Source organism: Gouania willdenowi, chromosome 18 (assembly GCF_900634775.1).
Source record: "Gouania willdenowi chromosome 18, fGouWil2.1, whole genome shotgun sequence".
NCBI classification, from domain to species: domain Eukaryota; kingdom Metazoa; phylum Chordata; class Actinopteri; order Blenniiformes; family Gobiesocidae; genus Gouania; species Gouania willdenowi.
The window spans coordinates 8,769,914-8,790,318 of record NC_041061.1 but is presented as its reverse complement, the minus strand read 5'-3'; the positions used below and the strand labels follow the sequence as shown (position 1 = coordinate 8,790,318).

The following is a 20,405-nucleotide window of genomic DNA, read 5'->3' as shown; positions in this document are numbered from 1 at the left end:
AACAACTTTTATTTTATGCATTTATTCCATTACAACTTACTTGTAATAAAAACATGTGCTATAATAAACTTTACATTTGGCTGTCTCTTGTGCTGAGACAGGACCATGCCACCTGTCACCGGTTCGTTCAGTTTACTGGTATGCAAAGTGACAAGCTCAGGTATGCTTTGTGACAATACATCTACGCCTGTTATCTTTTCCTCCTCTTCCCATCACTGACAACCTGATGTATTTCATAAAAAATTCACATCTCACGTCACACTTGCATTGTGCCATGCAGCCAATATATAAAGCCTTACGCAAACAGGTAGAAGCACAATAGCTCAGGGTGTTGCGAGGCTAATCATCAGGCAGTAAAAGGATAACCACTGATTTTCATCACTGCTGGAGGTAGGAACACTTGTGTGTCTTTGAGGGAAATACAAAATTATATTTTTTATTGTCATAGATGTCTTGGACTCTTGATTTTCAAATAATTATCAAATAAACTTGAATTTTGAGGAACTGATTTAACATTATTAGTGATTTAATGATTTAACATTTTTTCTAGTAAAGTATACTTTAGAATTTGCAGGCAGATATATTTAAAATACAAACATAAAATATTATTTAGAAATTTTCTGTCACTTCAGCCATCTGTGTATCCTTTATCAGAACATTGTGCAAACAAATTCCTTATAATAAAAAACTGTTTTAGCTTATTTATTTATTTTAAACTGCTTATAAGGAAGAGATAGATATCTATTAAAATAAATTGAATTAATGTAAAGAAAATCATATCTTGTATTCATATGTAATACAATTGATTTGATTAATTAGTAATGATAATATTTATATTTGATTATCATATTTGAATTGTATTATTCTTGATGAAATATGTTCTTTTATGACATTTAATAAATTTGACAATTTGCAATTCTGTAAAATCAATGGCAGATATCAAATTTCATATATATATATATTTTTTTTTTAAATAAAAATAATAATGTTTGAATTTAATAAATAGTTGTATTCCAACAGCTGACCTGACTACAATGGATACTGGACAAATCCTATCAATACTGCTGATACTATCAGGTAAAGTTACAATTCATCTTATACTTAAAGAAGCAAGAATGTGTTGTTCTCACAATAATTAAACAATTTTATCTCTGCAAATAGTGGCTATGGACTTTGTTCCTACTTCAACTTCTGCAGAAACGATTACAACTGTAGATCCAACTAGTGTTTGGTCAACAACAGATCCACAATCAACAACAATGGGAGAGTTAACAACTGCAGAATCATCAGCCACTCCTGAATCAACAACAATGGAAGAAACAACAAATACAGGGTCAACAGAAGCTCCTGAATCAACAACTGTAGGGTCAACAGAAGCTCCTGAATCAACAACAATCGGAGAGTCAACCACAGCAGGGTCAACAGCACCTCCACAATCAACAACAATGGGAGAGTCAACAACTACAGAATCAACAGCTGCTCCTGAATCAACAACAATGAGAGAGTCAACAACTACAGAATCAACAGCTGCTCCACAATCAACAACAATGGGAGAGTCAACAACTACAGAATCAACAGCTGCTCCACAATCAACAACAATGGCAGAAACAACAAATACAGGGTCAACAGAAGCTCCTGAATCAACAACTGTAGGGTCAACAGCAGCTCAGCAATCGACAACAATCGGAGAGTCAACCACAGCAGGGTCAACAGCACCTCCACAATCGACAACAATGGGAGAGTCAACAACTGCAGAATCAACAGCAGCTCCACAATCAACAACAATGGGAGAGTCAACAACTACAGAATCAACAGCTGCTCCTGAATCAACAACAATGAGAGAGTCAACAACTACAGAATCAACAGCTGCTCCACAATCAACAACAATGGGAGAGTCAACAACTACAGAATCAACAGCTGCTCCACAATCAACAACAATGGAAGAAACAACAAATACAGGGTCAACAGAAGCTCCTGAATCAACAACTGTAGGGTCAACAGCAGCTCAGCAATCGACAACAATCGGAGAGTCAACCACAGCAGGGTCAACAGCACCTCCACAATCGACAACAATGGGAGAGTCAACAACTGCAGAATCAACAGCAGCTCCTGAATCAACAACAATGGGAGAGTCAACAACTGCAGAATCAACAGCCGCTCCTGAATCAACAACAATGGGAGAGTCAACAACTGCAGAATCAACAGTCGCTCCACAATCAACAACAATGGAAGAAACAACAAATACAGGGTCAACAGAAGCTCCTGAATCAACAACTGTAGGGTCAACAGCAGCTCAACAATCGACAACAATCAGAGAGTCAACCACAGCAGGGTCAACAGCAGCTCCACAATCGACAACAATGGGAGAGTCAACAACTACAGAATCAACAGCTGCTCCACAATCAACAACAATGGGAGAGTCAACAACTGCAGAATCAACAGCAGCTCGTGAATCAACAACAATGAGAGAGTCAACAACTACAGAATCAACAGCTGCTCCACAATCAACAACATGGGAGAGTCAACAACTACAGAATCAACAGCTGCTCCACAATCAACAACAATGAAGAAACAACAAATACAGGGTCAACAGAAGCTCCTGAATCAACAACTGTAGGGTCAACAGCAGCTCAGCAATCAACAACAATCGGAGAGTCAACCACAGCAGGGTCAACAGCAGCTCCACAATCGACAACAATCGGAGAGTCAACAACTGCAGAATCATCAGCCGCTCCTGAATCAACAACAATGGGAGAGTCAACAACTGAAGAATCAACAGCTGCTCCACAATCAACAAGGGGAGAAACAACAAATGCAGGGTCAACAGCAGCTCCCGAATCAACAACTGTAGGGTCAACAGCACCTCCACAATCAACAACAATGGGAGAGTCCACAATTGCAGGATCAACAGCCGCTCCACAATCAACAACAAGGGGAGAAACAACAACTGCAGGGTCAACAGCAGCTCCTGAATTAACAACAGTATCTCCTGGGTCAACCAGAATGCCAATGACAACTGAGGGATTGACCACAAATGGGACAATAACAGCAATTGTAACCACAACTGGGGTACCAATGACATCAGGTAGAACAACCACAAGTGATATTACAAGTGCAACCACAAATGAGATTTCAATAGCAACTCAAGCAATGAACTCTACTCTTCACCCAACCACAACCATGCTAACAACAAGTACCACTGAAGCGCCACCACCAACGGTGGTTTTTACATTTGTCATTGTGGTTGTGTTTACACCTGAGCTAAACAATCGCGACAGTGAGGCATTTCGGGAGCTCGAGACACAGCTGGTATCAGCGGTACGTAGAATATTCTATTGATCAATTGACGGGCTATTGACTGCACTGAGACTTGTTTTTAAAATGGCCAAATTATACTGGTTTAACAACTCGATTGGATTTTTTTCTCCACAGTGTATTGTCATCTACAATGGGTTTACGTCTTTCACCGGCTGTTTTGTCAGAGGGTTCAGGTGAAATATATGATTTGAAGATTTGTCATACGAGCATCCATCATTGATATCTTTTGAAGCAAGAGTATTTTTCCTCATCCAAAATATTTTTGTTAAATACAGAGAGGTCGTCAGTTCCAGCGAGCGAAGACGGAGAGCCACGGGAAATACAGAGGCAGATATGGCAGTTCAGTTCAATTCAACTACACCAGCATCAGAAATTCCAGAGGCCAATGATGTTGTAAATTCTTTTGAAGAGGCTGTGACCAGTCCCAACAGCACTTTCAACATTACAATTGATCCTAATTCTGTCCGAGTAATTGGTAAGTTGATTTTGCCACATAGTCTTCTTTATTGAGAAGTTTTTTAACATGTAATACAATGAAATCAGTAAACATACTTCATTTAATTGTCTCAAGGAAGATAAAAAGAAGCCATGACAGGATATTTGGATTTCGTGATTACATACATATTCCTGTATTCGATATTTGATTAGAAAGGGTTAATAAAGGTAAATTAATTATCCTTCCAACATCACTGACAATATTGTAATGCACAAGTTCTGCTTCAATACAGAAGAAAATGTAATGTAACAGAGAGACATCTAATTTTAATTCTACCAGTAGGAGGTGGGATACAGGTATTAAAGGTTTACTTAATTAATTCTTCAGTTTTCTCAGGATTAAAAAATAAAATTAAGATTTTATTTAACTGTTGGCTTTCAATTTAAAAAAAAAAAATGCAAATCCCTTCCCAGCCACTGGTATGACAAACAGTGGTCTTATGAAATGTACATTTTATGTAAATGCACCACATTTTTAAAAACCAGTTTGTTAAAATGTATTTAAAAAAATCTGTGATTGGATCACAGCTTTTTTTAGGCGCTGATGTTGGGTCTCAAACTCATGAGAATCACTGCTTCACAATTTTTCTTCTTTAAAGAAAAACTGAATCCCAAAACCACTTTTTTTCTGCTGAATACAAATGTAATTGGGTATGAAGTAGTGCTGTTGATTGATCCTGATTCATTTCTCAACATTTTTTTCAAAGTATTTTAATTTGGTATATTTGGTTGTAAAATGTCAGAGTGACGGCCCTCTATGGGTTGAAACTGGGCTATTGGTTGAGAACAAGATCATGTGATGTTTTGGGATCATCTTGCGTCACAAACAAGCACTGATAGCCTTGCCCCTTTCATAAAAACTAGCACCTGCAGGCTCTACAATCTGTGGTGAGTAGGTTGGATTGAGAGAAGAGTGAATAGAGAGGTATATTGAGTAGTGAGTAGCAAGTTAACATAGCATAAATTGTTCATTGGAGATTGTATAGTATAGACTGGGCGTGTCTTAACTGCTCCAGGATCCCCGCCCATAATCAAGGCATTTTTTTTAATTTTCCTCCTGGTGGCAGGTCTGGAGAAAGCAAGGGTTTAGTTACTCTTTAACATCCCACAAGACTATCTTAACTTCATACCTTTCTTATGAGCAGAACGAGAACTTTGCAACCACAAAATGTTTCCAATGCTAAATAACAGCTTGGATGTGTTCACTTTTTTATTGAGATTTCACAATCTTTTTCTATTTCAACAGAAACAATAGGAATTACCCCAAATGTTACAACCGCAGCCCCCAACGCTACATCTGTTGCTCCAAATGCCACCACCTCAGCCTCCAATGCTATAACAATAGCAACCAATGCAACAGTTGCTACGTCTAATGCTACAACCGCAGCCCCCAATGCTACATCTGTTGCTCCAAATGCCACCACCTCAGCCTCCAATGCTACAACAATAGCAACCAATGCAACAATTGCTGCGTCTAATGCTACAACCGCAGCCCCCAATGATACATCTGTTGCTCCAAATGCCACCACCTCAGCTTCCAATGCTACAACAGTAGCAACCAATGCAACAATTGCTGCGTCCAATGCTACAACGGCAGCCCCTAACGCTACATCTGTTGCTCCAAATGCCACCACCTCAGCCTCCAATGCTACAACAATAGCAACCAATGCAACAATTGCTGCGTCCAATGCTACAACCGCAGCCCCCAATGATACATCTGTTGCTCCAAATGCCATCACCTCAGCTTCCAATGCTACAACAGTAGCAACCAACGCAACAGTTGCTGCGTCCAATGCTACAACCGCAGCCCCCAATGCTACATCTGTTGCTCCGAATGCCACCACCTCAGCTTCCAATGCTACAACGGTAGCAACCAATGCAACAGTTGCTGCGTCCAATGCTACAACCGCAGCCCCCAATGCTACATCTGTTGCTCCGAATGCCACCACCTCAGCTTCCAATGCTACAACAGTAGCAACCAACGCAACAATTGCTGCGTCCAATGCTACAACCGCAGCCCCCAACGCTACATCTGTTGCTCCAAATGCCACCACCTCAGCCTCCAATGCTACAACAATAGCAACCAATGCAACAATTGCTGCGTCTAATGCTACAACCGCAGCCCCCAATGCTACATCTGTTGCTCCAAATGCCACCACCTCAGCCTCCAATGCTACAACAATAGCAACCAATGCAACAATTGCTGCGTCTAATGCTACAACCGCAGCCCCCAATGCTACATCTGTTGCTCCAAATGCCACCACCTCAGCCTCCAATGCTACAACAGTAGCAACCAATGCAACAATTGCTGTGTCCAATGCTACAACGGCAGCCCCTAGCGCTACATCTGTTGCTCCAAATGTCACCACCGCAGCAATGAACACTACCATTCTTCCAACTACAACCAGGCTAACAACAAGTAGCACTGAAGTTTCATCACCAACGGTGTTTGTTGCAGTTATCATTGTGTTTGTGTTTACACCTGATCTAAACGATCGCAACAGTGAGGCATTTCGAAACCTCGCGACACCGCTGGTTACTGGGGTACGTCAAATATTCTATTGATCAATTGAAGGGTTATTAACTGCACTGATGTATAATCATTTAATTAGATTTTTTTCTCCACAGTGTGAGAACCTCTACAGACCTAGATTTACGTCTTTCATCAGATGTGTAGTCATAGATTTTAGGTGAGATATACCATTTGAAGATTTGTCATTCGGTCATCCATCATTGGTATATATTTAAGCAAGAATATTTTCCCTCATCCAATATATTTTTATTAAATACAGACCTGCAGCCAGTTCCAGGGAGCGAAGTCGGAGAGCCACGGGAAATACAGAGGCAGATATAGGAGTTCAGTTCAATTCAACTGCACCAGCATCAGAAATTCCAGAGGCCAATGCTGTTGTAAATTCTTTGAAAGAGGCTGTTGCCAGTCCCAACAACACTTTCAACGTTACATTTGTACCTAATTCTGTCCGACTAGTTGGTAAGTTGACTATAGCTACATAGTTCTCTTTAGTGAGAGGTTTTACAATATATAATACAATAAAATCAGTAAACTTACTTTGTTTGATTGTCTCAAGAGGAAAAAAGTAGCCATCACAGAATATTTGGACTTTGTGGTTACATAGATATTCCGGTATTTGAACTGTGATTATGAAGGGTTAATATAGGTAACGTCATACCTTTCTAATGAGCAGAATTTAAACTTTGCAAGCACAAAACATTTCCAATGCTAAATAACAGCTTGTATGCGTTTTCTTTTTTGTTGAGATTTCACGACATTTTGGTTTTCTATTTTAACAGAAACAAATGCTACAACTCCAGCGCCTAATGTTACAACCGCAGCCCCCAACGCTACATCTGTTGCTCCAAATGCCACCACCTCAGCTTCCAATGCTACAACAGTAGCAACCAACGCAACAATTGCTGCATCCAATGCTACAACCGCAGCCCCCAACGCTACATCTGTTGCTCCGAATGCCACCACCTCAGCTTCCAATGCTACAACCGCAGCCCCCAACGTTACATCTGTTGCTCCGAATGTCACCACCTCAGCTCCCAATGCTACAACAGTAGCAACCAATGCTACAATTGCTGTGTCCAATGCTACAACCTCAGCCCCCAATGCTACATCTGTTTCTCCAAATGCCACCACCTCAGCTTCCAATGCTACAACAGTAGCAACCAACGCAACAATTGCTGTGTCCAATGCTACAACGGCAGCCCCTAGCGCTACATCTGTTGCTCCAAATGTCACCACCGCAGCAATGAACACTACCATTCTTCCAACTACAACCAGGCTAACAACAAGTAGCACTGAAGTTTCATCACCAACGGTGTTTGTTGCAGTTATCATTGTGTTTGTGTTTACACCTGATCTAAACGATCGCAACAGTGAGGCATTTCGAAACCTCGCGACACCGCTGGTTACTGGGGTACGTCAAATATTCTATTGATCAATTGAAGGGTTATTAACTGCACTGATGTATAATCATTTAATTAGATTTTTTTCTCCACAGTGTGAGGACCTCTACAGACCTATATTTACGTCTTTCATCAGATGTGTAGTCATAGATTTTAGGTGAGATATACCATTTGAAGATTTGTCATTCGGTCATCCATCATTGGTATATATTTAAGCAAGAATATTTTCCCTCATCCAAGATATTTTTATTAAATACAGACCTGCAGCCAGTTCCAGGGAGCGAAGTCGGAGAGCCACGGGAAATACAGAGGCAGATATAGGAGTTCAGTTCAATTCAACTGCACCAGAGGCCAATGCTGTTGTAAATCCTTTGAAAGAGGCTGTTGCCAGTCCCAACAACACTTTCAACGTTACATTTGTACCTAATTCTGTCCGACTAATTGGTAAGTTGACTATAGCTACATAGTTACAAACTTACTTTGTTTGATTGTCTCAAGAGGAAAAAAGTAGCCATAACAGAATATTTGGACTTTGTGGTTACATAGATATTGCGGTATTTGAACTGTGATTATGAAGGGTTAATATAGGTAACGTCATACCTTTCTAATGAGCAGAATTTAAACTTTGCAAGCACAAAACATTTCCAATGCTAAATAACAGCTTGTATGCGTTTTCTTTTTTGTTGAGATTTCACGACATTTTGGTTTTCTATTTTAACAGAAACAAATGCTACAACTCCAGCCCCTAATGTTACAACCGCAGCCCCCAACGCTACATCTGTTGCTCCAAATGCTACCACCTCAGCCTCCAATGCTACAACAGCAGCAACCAATGCAACAACTGCTGCTTCTAGTGCTGCAACGGCAGCAGCCAACGCAACAACTGCTGCTTCTAGTGCTGCAACGGCAGCAGCCAACGCAACAACTGCTGCTTCTAGTGCTGCAACGGCTGCAGCCAACGCAACAACTGCTGCTTCTAGTGCTGCAACGGCTGCAGCCAACGCAACAACTGCTGCTTCTAGTGCTGCAACGGCTGCAGCCAACGCAACAACTGCTGCTTCTAGTGCTGCAACGGCAGCAGCCAACGCAACAACTGCTGCTTCTAGTGCTGCAACGGCAGCAGCCAACGCAACAACTGCTGCTTCTAGTGCTGCAACGGCAGCAGCCAACGCAACAATTGCTGCTTCTAGTGCTGCAACGGCAGCGCCCAATGCAACAATTGCTGCTACTAACGCAACCACCGCTGCTCCCATTGCTCCCACTCAGGCTGTGACCACACCCACAACAACTGCTGTAGCATCAGTAGAAACGGCGCTAACTTTCACATCCCCTGGAGAGACATTCACCTCAGATTTGTTGATTTCTGGATCTCAAGCATTTATAGATCGATCAGCGAATATGATAAGAGTTGTAAGTCTAATCCATCCAGTAAAAGCATCTTTGTGTTGAGGTTAATTTAAGTGCATTTCAAATTAAACTTTTTACTTAACATTTATATCATTAGGTTATCTTATTTTGAAGAGAAACCCGCCATACACACATAGAAATAGGCTATTTATAGTTACAGAAATATATTGATAGATATTGAAATATTGATTAGTACATAAATATAAATACTTAATGAAGATATAAAAAAACGTTTTGCCAATGTGATATAATTACACCAATTATACTTTCCTAGCATGCCATTTTTAATCAATCCTTCTGAACCTACTTATCATTACGTGGATGCTCTGGAACCTATAAGCGACACTAAAATAACTATTGTTGTGGTGAAAAGGTTATATTTATTGATTGAAGTAAACACAATTTGCAGTTTGAATACTTACCAGGAAAAACTCATGTGTACCTACTTTTTTGTATTTCTGCAGCTTAACCGTATATACAGCCCAGCATTCTCTACATTTGTCAATTCATCTGTGCGGGGATACAGGTGATATATTTTTTTTAATCAATAATTACGCATATGATTTGTCATGCTTATTGTATTACGTTACTGTCATAGAGTAACTCTAATATTTGATTTTCTTATAGACAAGGATCGATCATTAATGATGTGAGCCTTCGGTTTGCAGCCTCCTCAGTCCCTAATGGCACACAGATTGCAAACACTTTAATTTCTGCAGCTCCCAGCATCACAGAATTCACCATTGACACAAGCTCTATTACTGTGAACGGCACCGGTAAGCCAAACCCAATGCTAACTTGCCCCACACTTGCACTATCATTTAACTTTTATCATTTCTGAAATGGGGACTCGTGCACCCCTAGGGCAACGCAAAGGCACTACAGGAGGTTTTATAATGTTTACTTTTAGTTAAAAATTATAATTATACAAGATATTACCAGCAACTCACAAAACGACAACAAAAACACACAGAATAAAAGAAAAATATACTTCATAATAAAAAGAACAGACCAACAACAACAAAATGACACCAAAAACACACACACTAAGAGAGAAAAATACTTACTATTACCAGCAACACACAAAATGACACCAAAAACACACACACTAAGAGAGAAAATTACTTACTATTACCAGCAACACACAAAATGACAACAAAGACACACTTGAAAAATAGAAACAGAAAATACAAAATACACAAAAATGAATGAGAAACATACAAAACGACATAAGAAACAACTGAAACGACACCAAAAACACACACACTGAGAGAGAATATTTAAATAATACCAACAACACACAGAAACAACAACAAAAACACACAAAATAAGACAAAAAATGTACTGAATAATAAAAAAAAAACAGACGAAAAACAACAATATACAGAAAATTACACAAAAACACACACACTAAGAAAGAAAAATACTTACCATTACCGGCAAGACAAAAAATAACAACAGAAACAGAAAATAGGAAAATGCACAAGCCAAAATAATTTAGAAAATAATTTAAATAATACCAACAACACATAAAAATGACAACAGAAACACACAAAGCAAGAGAAAAAATATACTTAATAATTAAAAGAAGAGACAAACAACAACAAAATATACAAAATGACACCAAAAACACACAAAACGACACAAAAACACACAAAATGATGATAAAAATAATCTTGATTAGAACACGAACTGCAAATACAAAGGTCAGTGTTGGCCCCATCAGCAGGACGGAAATGACTGGAAATGATAAAAATGATATAACTGATTACTGAAGGCATTTCTTTGATTTTGTTTCTCAACAGCGTCAAGCGGAGTCACTCACAAGATCAGTCTCATCACTGCATCCTGCACGGTGCTGCTGTCAATGCTACTGTCAAGGCTACACTAGCATGTGTGCTAACATTCATGTAAACTCTCCAAAGGGAACGCATGCCATCACTGGTTTGAAAAAGGACTTTATTGGCCAAACGGGGGTGTGATGTGTCTCTGATTTCTTTTTTTTTTTTTGTTGATGTACTGAGAAGTTGGTTTGTCAGGATATCTCACAAAAGCCTATGTAATCAATATTAGCAGCATCTGATTAGCCTTTAAGGAAACCTTGCATTCTAGATGTACTTAAGAACTATAATTTTGTAGGTATTTAAACGCCTCAGCTTGTCATTGGTGTCAGTGGCCCCTCTGGTTGACAAGTTACTGGAAGTTGCAAGGAAAGTTATTTGCCTTTTTGTGAAAAGATATGAGTTGAATGTCTTTCAGTTGGTCATGTGTGTGGGTTTAGATTTGCACGTACAAAGGAGGTACTACTGTTACTGCTGCTTATTTATTTGTTTTTCTTTTAGCAGGATTATGTCAAAAGTTTGAAAGTATTCTAACCAATGATAGACCTATAGAGCCATGGAAGAACGATTAAATTTTGGAGGGGAATATACAGATTTTGGTTCAGCTTGAAAAAATGAAAACACCCTTTATCTTATAATTAGATATTTAAAAATAAATAAATCACGTCATGACAAAAAGGAGCAAGCGGGTTAGAAAATGGATGGATGGGTTCTTAATTGACCGATCTTTATGAAATTTGACTCAGTTGTGTCGGGTTGGTTACTAAAATACCCCACCAAATTTAATCAAAACCAAATCCTGATTGCACATTTCATTGCAATTTATTTTTTTAAATGGGGGTGCCCATACATTTGGATCTACTTTATCATTGATAATGGGGATAGGCATGTTTTACAAGGCTTTAAATTGTGAATGATTATGGTACCATGATCAGGATAACTAATCCAGATAACTGCCAATATCTGGCAAAGAGGAGATTTGGCATTTGGCAAAGGTTTGCGATCTCTGAAAGATTTTTGTTTCTTTATATCAATTCAGTTTGCAAGAAAGGTGCAAAAGAGATAAATAGTTTATCATACTATTTTATGGAAACCCCTCAAATATAAGTTCAGTTCCTCAAAACATGGTCATCCAAATCTTGGTGCAATGGTTGAATCTAAAAAAATCACATATTACATAAAATGTCATGTTTTTAAATAATGTCTATATTATCCAGTGAATCAATCTATTTCATTGTTCAAAATTCTTGGGTCTTAAGCATGTTTTGAGCAAAGTTTTCCTGTATTGATTAACATTTGTCATATAACACAGGAATAAAAACAATGTAACAGATTAAATAAGCTATCAATAAAGATACTGTAATTATTTATAGATGGCTAAACAAGGTTTTTATTTGATGTTTGTGAACTGCTATCTTCATCATCATTGCTGAGAACACCAGGAGACACAGTTGTACCGTGGCTCATAAAAGGTAAGAGTGCAGTCCATTTTAGCTGCGTGTAATGTATGTATTATTGATAAGTAAAAGTATATTTATTAGTGATTGTTTACATCATGTTCAGTGTAAGAAATGAAATCAAAGCCAATGATTTATATTATTCCTGACAAATGCTGGTCCATGTGTCGAGGTGTGCCTGGATATGACATTCCTTAAACACAGGCGGTGATTTAATTTTCTTCTTTTTTTTTTTTTGCTAAAGATTTGTGAGAAACACATCTTTTGGTGAAATGCACTAATCTCAAAAAAAATATTAAAGGCTTTTAATTTTGTGACATGATTGTACGCAGTTTTGCTTTTTCCCCCCCTGAAAGCTCTTATTTTACAGTTCATTACCTCATTAAAGTCCTTGTTATTTTATTTTATATTTCACCATGTTTAAATTGGTCATCAATGTTCAGCACTATGAGAAGTATGTCAAGTTGAGGTTTCATTTATTCACACCAGGTTTTTCAAGAGATTCTTATCTCCTGACATGTTTCGACTGCCAGTCTTTGTCAGAGGAGTTCTGATGATGGCCTTTGATGGATGATGAAAGTCAAGTGAAACTTCAAAGGAACCATCAAAGGCGATCAGCAGAACTCGTCTGATGAAGACTGGCAGCTGACGGTCAAAACTTGTCAGGAGATAAAAATCTACGGTGGCTGGGAAGTGTCAGGTGAATGCATTTACAAACGAAAACAAATGCAAACAGGTCACAACACGAATGCAAACCGGCCACAACGGAAGTGTTTCCGATGGACCGGTATTACAGTCGGACAGGTATTATGATATGATAGCCTGATGTGAAAAACATCCGCCAGAAACGTGTCCGTCTGTAATACCGGTCCGTCGGAAACACTTCCGTTGCGGAAACCCGGCGGCCGGGAAGTGTCAGGTGAATGCATTTAAAGAAATGAACACAAATGCAAAAAGGTCACAACACGAATGCAAAATGGCCACAACGGAAGTGTTTCCGACGGACCGGTACAGACGGACACGTTTCTGGCGGATGTTTTTAACCCACCAGAACAGAGAAGAACAAGAAGAAGACATCGAAACGCGTATGAAAGTAAGTGAAAGTTGATTAGGATACTCTTATATTTTTCACATCAGGCTATCATATCATAATACCTGTCCGTCTGTAATACCGGTCCGTCGGAAACACTTCCGTTGTGGCCGGTTTGCATTCGTGTTGTGACCTGTTTGCATTCGTGTTGTGACCTGTTTGCATTCGTGTTGTGACCTGTTTGCATTTGTGTTCGTTTGTAAATGCATTCACCTGACACTTCCCAGCCACCGTAAAAATCTCCTGAAAAACCTTGTCTGAATAAACAAAACCTCAACTTAACATGCTGTTAAAAAAAAAGCCAAAATGAATCTCGCTGGAACTACTATGAGTGTGGAGGTGTGTGCCGTAGCTGCACGGTCACTTTGTGTATATATATATATATATACAGAGGTATTAAGAGCACTGATATATCCTACTCAAGTAGAAGTATTGTTACTTGATTGAAATTGTATACTCAAGTACAAGTAAGTCATACAAAAAGTACCGTATTTTTCGGACTATAAGGAGCACTTAAAATCCTTTAATTTTCTCAAAAATTGACAGTGCGCCTTATAATCAGGTGTGCCTTATGTATGAAATGAATACGTCAAAATGTTTTAGTACAACTTTGGTAAACTATGAAGCTGCACTGCTTGATGGATTTTGACACTTCAGGGCTACTATAGTCAGACACCTTGTGGAGTGATATGTACCAGTACTGTACTTCAACATACTGAACTGAAAAAGTGAGTGTATTGTTCTATATTTTATGTGTTAAACCTGAACAATGTTGAGTTATTGTTAATGAGTTGAATAAAGTTTGACTTATCTGACTATTTTGTTTCGCTTAATGCATCTTAATGATGATGATGATAATAATAATAATAATAATATAAACTTAAAAAATCAGATATAAACTTAAAAAAGAGATTAAATCTTGCACATATGGAACTTAATTTATTTTCCACAAAGGCATCTGTAAAAAATAAAAGGTTTGTCAATTATTTTTAAAATAAAATAACACCAATAAATTCAATTCAAAATAAAAAAAAAAAAAAAAAAATTCTCAGGCTCTAAGTATAGTTACATTTATGGATTATGTTCAATGTGTCCACGAAACAGAAATTAAATTTAAAAAAATCACTACTATTACTAATGCTGCCCTCTTGTGAAGGAAAATGTAATTACCATTAGTATGAAATCTATTGTGCAGTTCTAGAACATGTTGTGTAAAACTAATACGATGATACTAATATAAACAGCTTTCACTAATGTTTATGCAACAGGATTAATTGAACAAAGTAGTTAATATTTACAATAAATTAATTATACACCTGATTCCAGCTCTAATAAAGTGACATATTTTGGTGTTGCTAATCTTTGCCCATTTGCAACAGTTTTTGTTGTTGTTGTTGTTGTTGTTGTTGTTTTCCCATTTACTATTCACATGTCCTAATGTAATTATTATTGGTATGAAACCTATTGTACAGTTGTGGAACATGTTGTGTAAAGCGATTACGATGATACTAATATAAACAGATTTCACTAATGTTTATGCAACAGGATCAATTGAGCAAAGTTGTTTACAAAAAAATTAATTATACACCCGATGTCTAATTACATGCTTTAAATGGAAGCCACTCCTAAACAGATAAACTACTTTATTAAAGCAGCAACAAAGCAAACAAAGGGATGTCTGAAATGTCTGTAATACAGGAGTGACACATGAAATGACTAATTTGTTAGTAATAAGTACAGTAATAAACACCAACAAGTAGTCAGATATTTATGTGTACACAGGACACTTTAAAAGCTACTTAAAAATCTAGATTTTGTGAAACTGTCTAACATGAGTTTGTAACAGAGATAGTCTGGCCATGCAGTACATGAACCTATGATAGTTGTTTGTATGTTTTGGTATGAATGTGTAGCTACAAGTCCACAGCACTATTAACTACATATCCAGATTAAAATGACTCTTTTTAAAATCAATAAATGCAGAATAGAACATCAAACTCAAAGTAATAATAGCCTAATTCATGTATATTGCACCCACTGTCGCACTTTGAGAATTGCTTTAAATGTAAAGTGCATTATAAATAAAATGTATTATTATTATTATTATTATTATTATTATTATTAATAATAAATCTGGACAATCATTAGAATATTGAAATCTGAAATAGTGTCATATTTGTGTGATAAATAAGAGGATGGAGGAGGGGATATATAATATTTCGAAAAGCTAAAATTGTCAAACAATGTATTTTTTAAGCAGCGTGACTTGTATTTTAAAGTAAAAAAAAAACAAAAACTAATATTTATGATTACAATGGGATTTTTTTGGGGAGGGACAACTTCACTAGCCAGTATAATCAAACATTTTTATAAATATATGGTTTTCAACCACTTTTCAGGTTCTTCTTTTAAACATTCAAAACTGCAAATAGATGAATCTTATTTCCTGGCCTTTGTTGGATGACCTATTGATTAGTTGATTAAGAAAAAATACCATCATGTAGAGAAATGTAATCATAATCTATTTAAACTAATGCGCAATAACCTTTTTTTAATGAAGGATGAATGCACCAGAAATGTCCCACAAGGTAAAAAATAAATAAATCTAAGATAAATATTTACAACTATTATTAATATATATATATACATATATACATATATATATACCATTTTTAAACAGACGGACACGTTTCTGGCGGATGTTTTTAACCCACCAGAACAGAGAAGAACAAGAAGAAGACATCGAAACGCGTATGAAAGTAAGTGAAAGTTGATTAGGATACTCTTATATTTTTCACATCAGGCTATCATATCATAATACCCGTCCGACTGTAATACCGGTCCGTCGGAAACACTTCCGTTGTGGCCGGTTTGCATTCGTGTTCGTTTCTGTAAATGCATTCACCTGACACTTCCCAGCCACCGTAGTTTGGCTCTAAATTAACTGATTCAAAGTTAAAAATCCAAACCTAAAATAAAGCTTTTCTTTCCTTCTGCTACCCATGTAGAAATGCCAGCCCGATACAGAGGTAGATTTGTATCTTTATTATTCAATAAATAAACCATTTAAATAAAAAAAAAGTTGAATTCAATCAAAACAAAAACCTTTTCAATGGAAGAAAAAAGTGTTCAAATGCAATTATTTAGGTGTAAAATTTGTGTTTGCGTTTGAACACTTTTTTTCTTTGATTGAAAATAGTTGTTTTGAATTGAAGTAAACTTTTTTTTTCTTTAATGAAAATTTTTTTTTAATTTCTTTTTATTGAATAATAAAGACACACATATACTTCCATAGTCTAAAGGAAAAGGAAAATCCAAAAAGTCACACATTTAATGCAGGCATTTCAACAAATCTCTTTTTATATGATTTATTTATTTATTTATGTCAACCAAAAACATCTGGTTTTTTATTAAAGAAAAAAACAAAACAAAAAAACTTGCAGTCAATTTTTTTTTTTAGTTGTACAAACTAAAACTTGTCTGTTTTAATTCTTTATCCTCCATATTATTGGTTATTTTAGTGCATTTCATTTTCTACAACCATCCTTTTTTTATCAATCAATCTATCAATCTTTATTTGTATAGCGCCAAATCATAACCAATGGTATCTCAAGGCACTTTACAGTAGAGCAGTCTTAAGGACGGACTCTTCATTTTATGGATACACACATATGCATATATACGTATATACACATACATATGTATCCCACACCCAACATGAATTCATCATGGCGGCAAGGAAAACCTTCTGTTAAGCAGCAGGAACCTTGTGTGGATCCCATTCCTATGATGAACAGCCATCCACGTTATGCTGTGTTGGGTGTGTGCAGAGGAAAGGGTGGAGACAGAGCCGCTGAGACTCTGTAACTCCACACTGAGGATCCCACGAGACAAAAGCCAGAAGGAGTACAGGAGCAAACACACAAGGGAAGAAGCAGACATAGAGGGAGTGTTTGAAAGAGGAATGTGACCCTCTCCGGTCCCTCTCTAACCTAAATGACCTCTCTCTTAACGCCCTCTCCAACCTCTCTCCAACCGAGCGTGCCAAACCCCCCCCGGCAGTCTATGCCTATTGCATCTTAATTATGAGCTATGAGTTCCTAACTAAAAGCTTTATCAAAGAGGAATGTTTTGAGCCTAACCTTAAAGGTAGAGAGGGTGTCTGCCCCCCGAACCGTGGTTGGTAGATGGTTCCAGAGAAGTGGGGCCTGATAACTGAAAGCTCTTCCTCCTATACTACTTTTAGAGACGAATGGAACAACGAGTAGTCCAGCATTTTGAGAGCGTAGTGTTCTGGGGGGATTGTATGGCACTACAAGCTCCTTGAGATAGACTGGTGCCTGTCCATTTAGGGCTTTATAAGTGAGAATAAAGAATCTTGAATTCTATTCTATATTTTATGGGAAGCCAATGCAGAGAGGCTAATACAGGAGTAATGTGATCTCTTCTCCTAGTTTTAGTCAGTACACGTGCTGCAGCATTTTGAACCAGCTGAAGTGTCTTAAGCGACTTGCTCGGGCAGCCTGCTAAAAGAGAATTACAATAATCCAGTCTAGAGGTAACAAAAGCATGGACTAGTTTTTCGGTGTCGCCCTGAGACAGGATAGATCTGATTTTAGCAATGTTACGGAGATGAAAGAAGGCAGTTCTTGAAGTTTGTTTTATGTGAGAGTTGAAGGATAAATCCTGATCAAATAGAACCCCAAGGTTTCTAACAGTTGTGCTTTGTGCCAGAGTAATGCCATCTAGGGCAGTTAGGCTAGCATAGGTTTCTCTAAGGTGTCGCGGGCCCAGTACAATGACCTCAGTCTTGTCTGAGTTGAGAAGAAGAAAATTTTGGTCCATCCAGGCCCTAATGTCCTTTAGACAGGCCTCAAGTTTAGATGGCTGATTTGTCTCACCTGGCTTCATTGATACATACAGTTGGGTATCATCAGCATAGCAGTGAAAGTTAACAGAGTATTTTCTCATAACATTACCAAGGGGGATCATATAGATACAGAAGAGGATTGGACCTAGCACAGAGCCCTGAGGAACCCCGTAGCTTACTTTAGTGTACACAGAAGACTTATTATTCACGTGTACAAACTGGTACCTATCAGATAGGTAGGACTTAAACCAGTTTAGGGCAGTCCCTGTGATTCCAAGTAATTCCTCTAATCTCTCTAGTAGAATATAGTGATCTATAGTGTCAAAAGCTGCACTAAGAGCTAATAAAACCAGCACTGAGAGTCGTCCTTCATCTGAAGCCCAGAGTAGATCATTAGTTACTTTAACTAAAGCAGTCTCTGTGCTGTGTTGAGCTCTAAAGCCTGACTGGAAGTCCTCAAACAGGTTGTTGTTTTGAAGGAAGTCACAGAGCTGAGCCGCCACAACTTTCTCAAGAATCTTTGAAATAAAAGGAAGATTAGATATAGGCCTGTAGTTTGCTAAAGTGCTGGAATCAAGAGTAGGTTTTTTGAGAAGGGGTTTGATTACAGCTACTTTAAAGGACTGTGGCACGTAGCCTATTGATAGGGATATATTTATTGTCTCCAACAAAGATGGGCAGACTAGGGGAACAACTTCTTTAAACAGCTTAGTTGGGATCGGATCTGAAAGGCAGGTCGATGGTTTGGAGGATGAAATAATAGAGTTAAGTTCCTGAAGTCCTATATGTGTGAAACAGTTTAGGTTAGGCCTATTTACATTTAATGGTACAGCAGGCCCAGGTGAAGGCAGGGAGTGGCTAATTTTATCTCTAATCTTGTGAATTTTATCATTAAAAAATGTCATAAAGTCCTCACAGCTGAGGGCTAGAGGAATGATGGGCTCAATAGAGCTCTGACTTTGTGTTAGCCTGGCTACAGTGCTGAAAAGGTACCTCGGATTATTTTTATTTTCTTCAATTAGTGAGGAATAGTATGTCGATCGACTATGTCGTAAGGCTGTCATGTATTTACTATGGCTTCTTGCCAGAGTATTCGTGACTCCTCTGTTTTATTGGAGCGCCACATTCTCTCTAATGTACGGGTTGTTTGTTTGAGTGTGTGAGTTTCAGAGCTAAACCACGGAGCTTTCCTCTGACGTTTAATAGTTTTTTCCCTCAATGGGGCAATTGAGTCCAAGGTGGTTATAAAAAGTTTTATAAATACTTTGTTTCTGAGTAAGAAGGACATTTTTATTAAGCCATTTCTTCCCCTTATTAAAAATATATACGTATGTAAATATTCATATAAATAAAATCAGATTAATTAGAATATCAAGTTTAATCCCTGACCAACTATTTCAAAGCTAAAAGTCAATGAAAATAAGCTATTAAAGGGATGAAATGCTACAGCCCAAAGCATTTTAAACAGCAAGTGTCAGTAAAGAATACATGTCATCGTCTGCCTCAGGGCATCTCATGACAACGGAGGATTTTCCAAATAAAAAAGCAAAGCTGTCGTCTTGTCACAAAGGTATGCATTTTAGCTCATGGTGTTGTTAGGGTTATCATTATGTCACACCCTTAAACCCAGTGTGATTATATGAGGTACCGTTCAACAATGAAGAAAAACAAAAACTAACATGACGCACCACCACACCTGCATTTTAATATCTTCACATTTCTGGCATCGTTGGCTCTATTACCAGAGTGTCATTATAAACAAATAAAATGGCCTGAAAGACGCTCAGATTTATCCTGTGAATTATCATTAACGTATAGATTAGATACCCTTTAAAAATGATGTAAAAGAAGCACAGGGCGGTGCTTCATCAAACCCAGCTCAGGGTTATTTCCGAGTCGGGCTCATGAAAACAACAGCCTAGTTGCCATGGAAACACAGTCTGTGGCTTTGTTTATCTGCTGCAGACTTACTCATATGATGAAACCACGTCATC

The 20,405-nt window shown here is 37.8% G+C and overlaps 2 protein-coding genes across 7 annotated transcripts; both read left to right on the top strand.

The window, feature by feature from the left end:
- The first annotated feature begins 293 nt into the window (after positions 1-293).
- Positions 294-2,714, top strand: LOC114480305 (mucin-22-like). Of its 3 annotated transcripts, none has more exons than XM_028474323.1 (4): positions 294-390; positions 1,021-1,077; positions 1,162-1,366; positions 1,418-2,714. In XM_028474323.1, exons 2-4 carry the CDS (start codon positions 1,035-1,037, stop codon positions 2,565-2,567), a joined length of 1,398 nt encoding a protein of 465 aa, XP_028330124.1. In that variant the 5' UTR covers positions 294-390; positions 1,021-1,034; the 3' UTR covers positions 2,568-2,714. The 3 variants fall into 3 exon arrangements, with proteins under 3 accessions (XP_028330124.1, XP_028330125.1, XP_028330123.1); XM_028474324.1 differs by having other exon boundaries at positions 1,162-1,654; positions 1,706-2,714; XM_028474322.1 differs by having other exon boundaries at positions 1,162-2,714.
- LOC114480304 (ice-structuring glycoprotein-like) lies at positions 2,571-12,768 on the top strand. 4 transcript variants are annotated; one of them, XM_028474320.1, is made up of 14 exons: positions 2,571-3,318; positions 3,433-3,491; positions 3,594-3,793; positions 5,060-5,857; positions 6,173-6,357; positions 6,442-6,503; positions 6,606-6,805; positions 7,126-7,757; positions 7,842-7,903; positions 8,006-8,190; positions 8,468-9,156; positions 9,618-9,679; positions 9,781-9,929; positions 10,959-12,364. In XM_028474320.1, the coding sequence occupies exons 1-14, from the start codon at positions 2,749-2,751 to the stop codon at positions 11,042-11,044; spliced, it is 3,939 nt and encodes a 1,312-aa protein (XP_028330121.1). In that variant the 5' UTR covers positions 2,571-2,748; the 3' UTR covers positions 11,045-12,364. The 4 variants fall into 4 exon arrangements, with proteins under 4 accessions (XP_028330121.1, XP_028330119.1, XP_028330118.1 ...); XM_028474318.1 differs by having other exon boundaries at positions 5,060-6,357; positions 7,126-7,253; positions 7,317-7,757; XM_028474321.1 differs by having other exon boundaries at positions 2,573-3,318; positions 5,060-5,437.
- Positions 12,769-20,405: the final 7,637 nt, after the last annotated feature.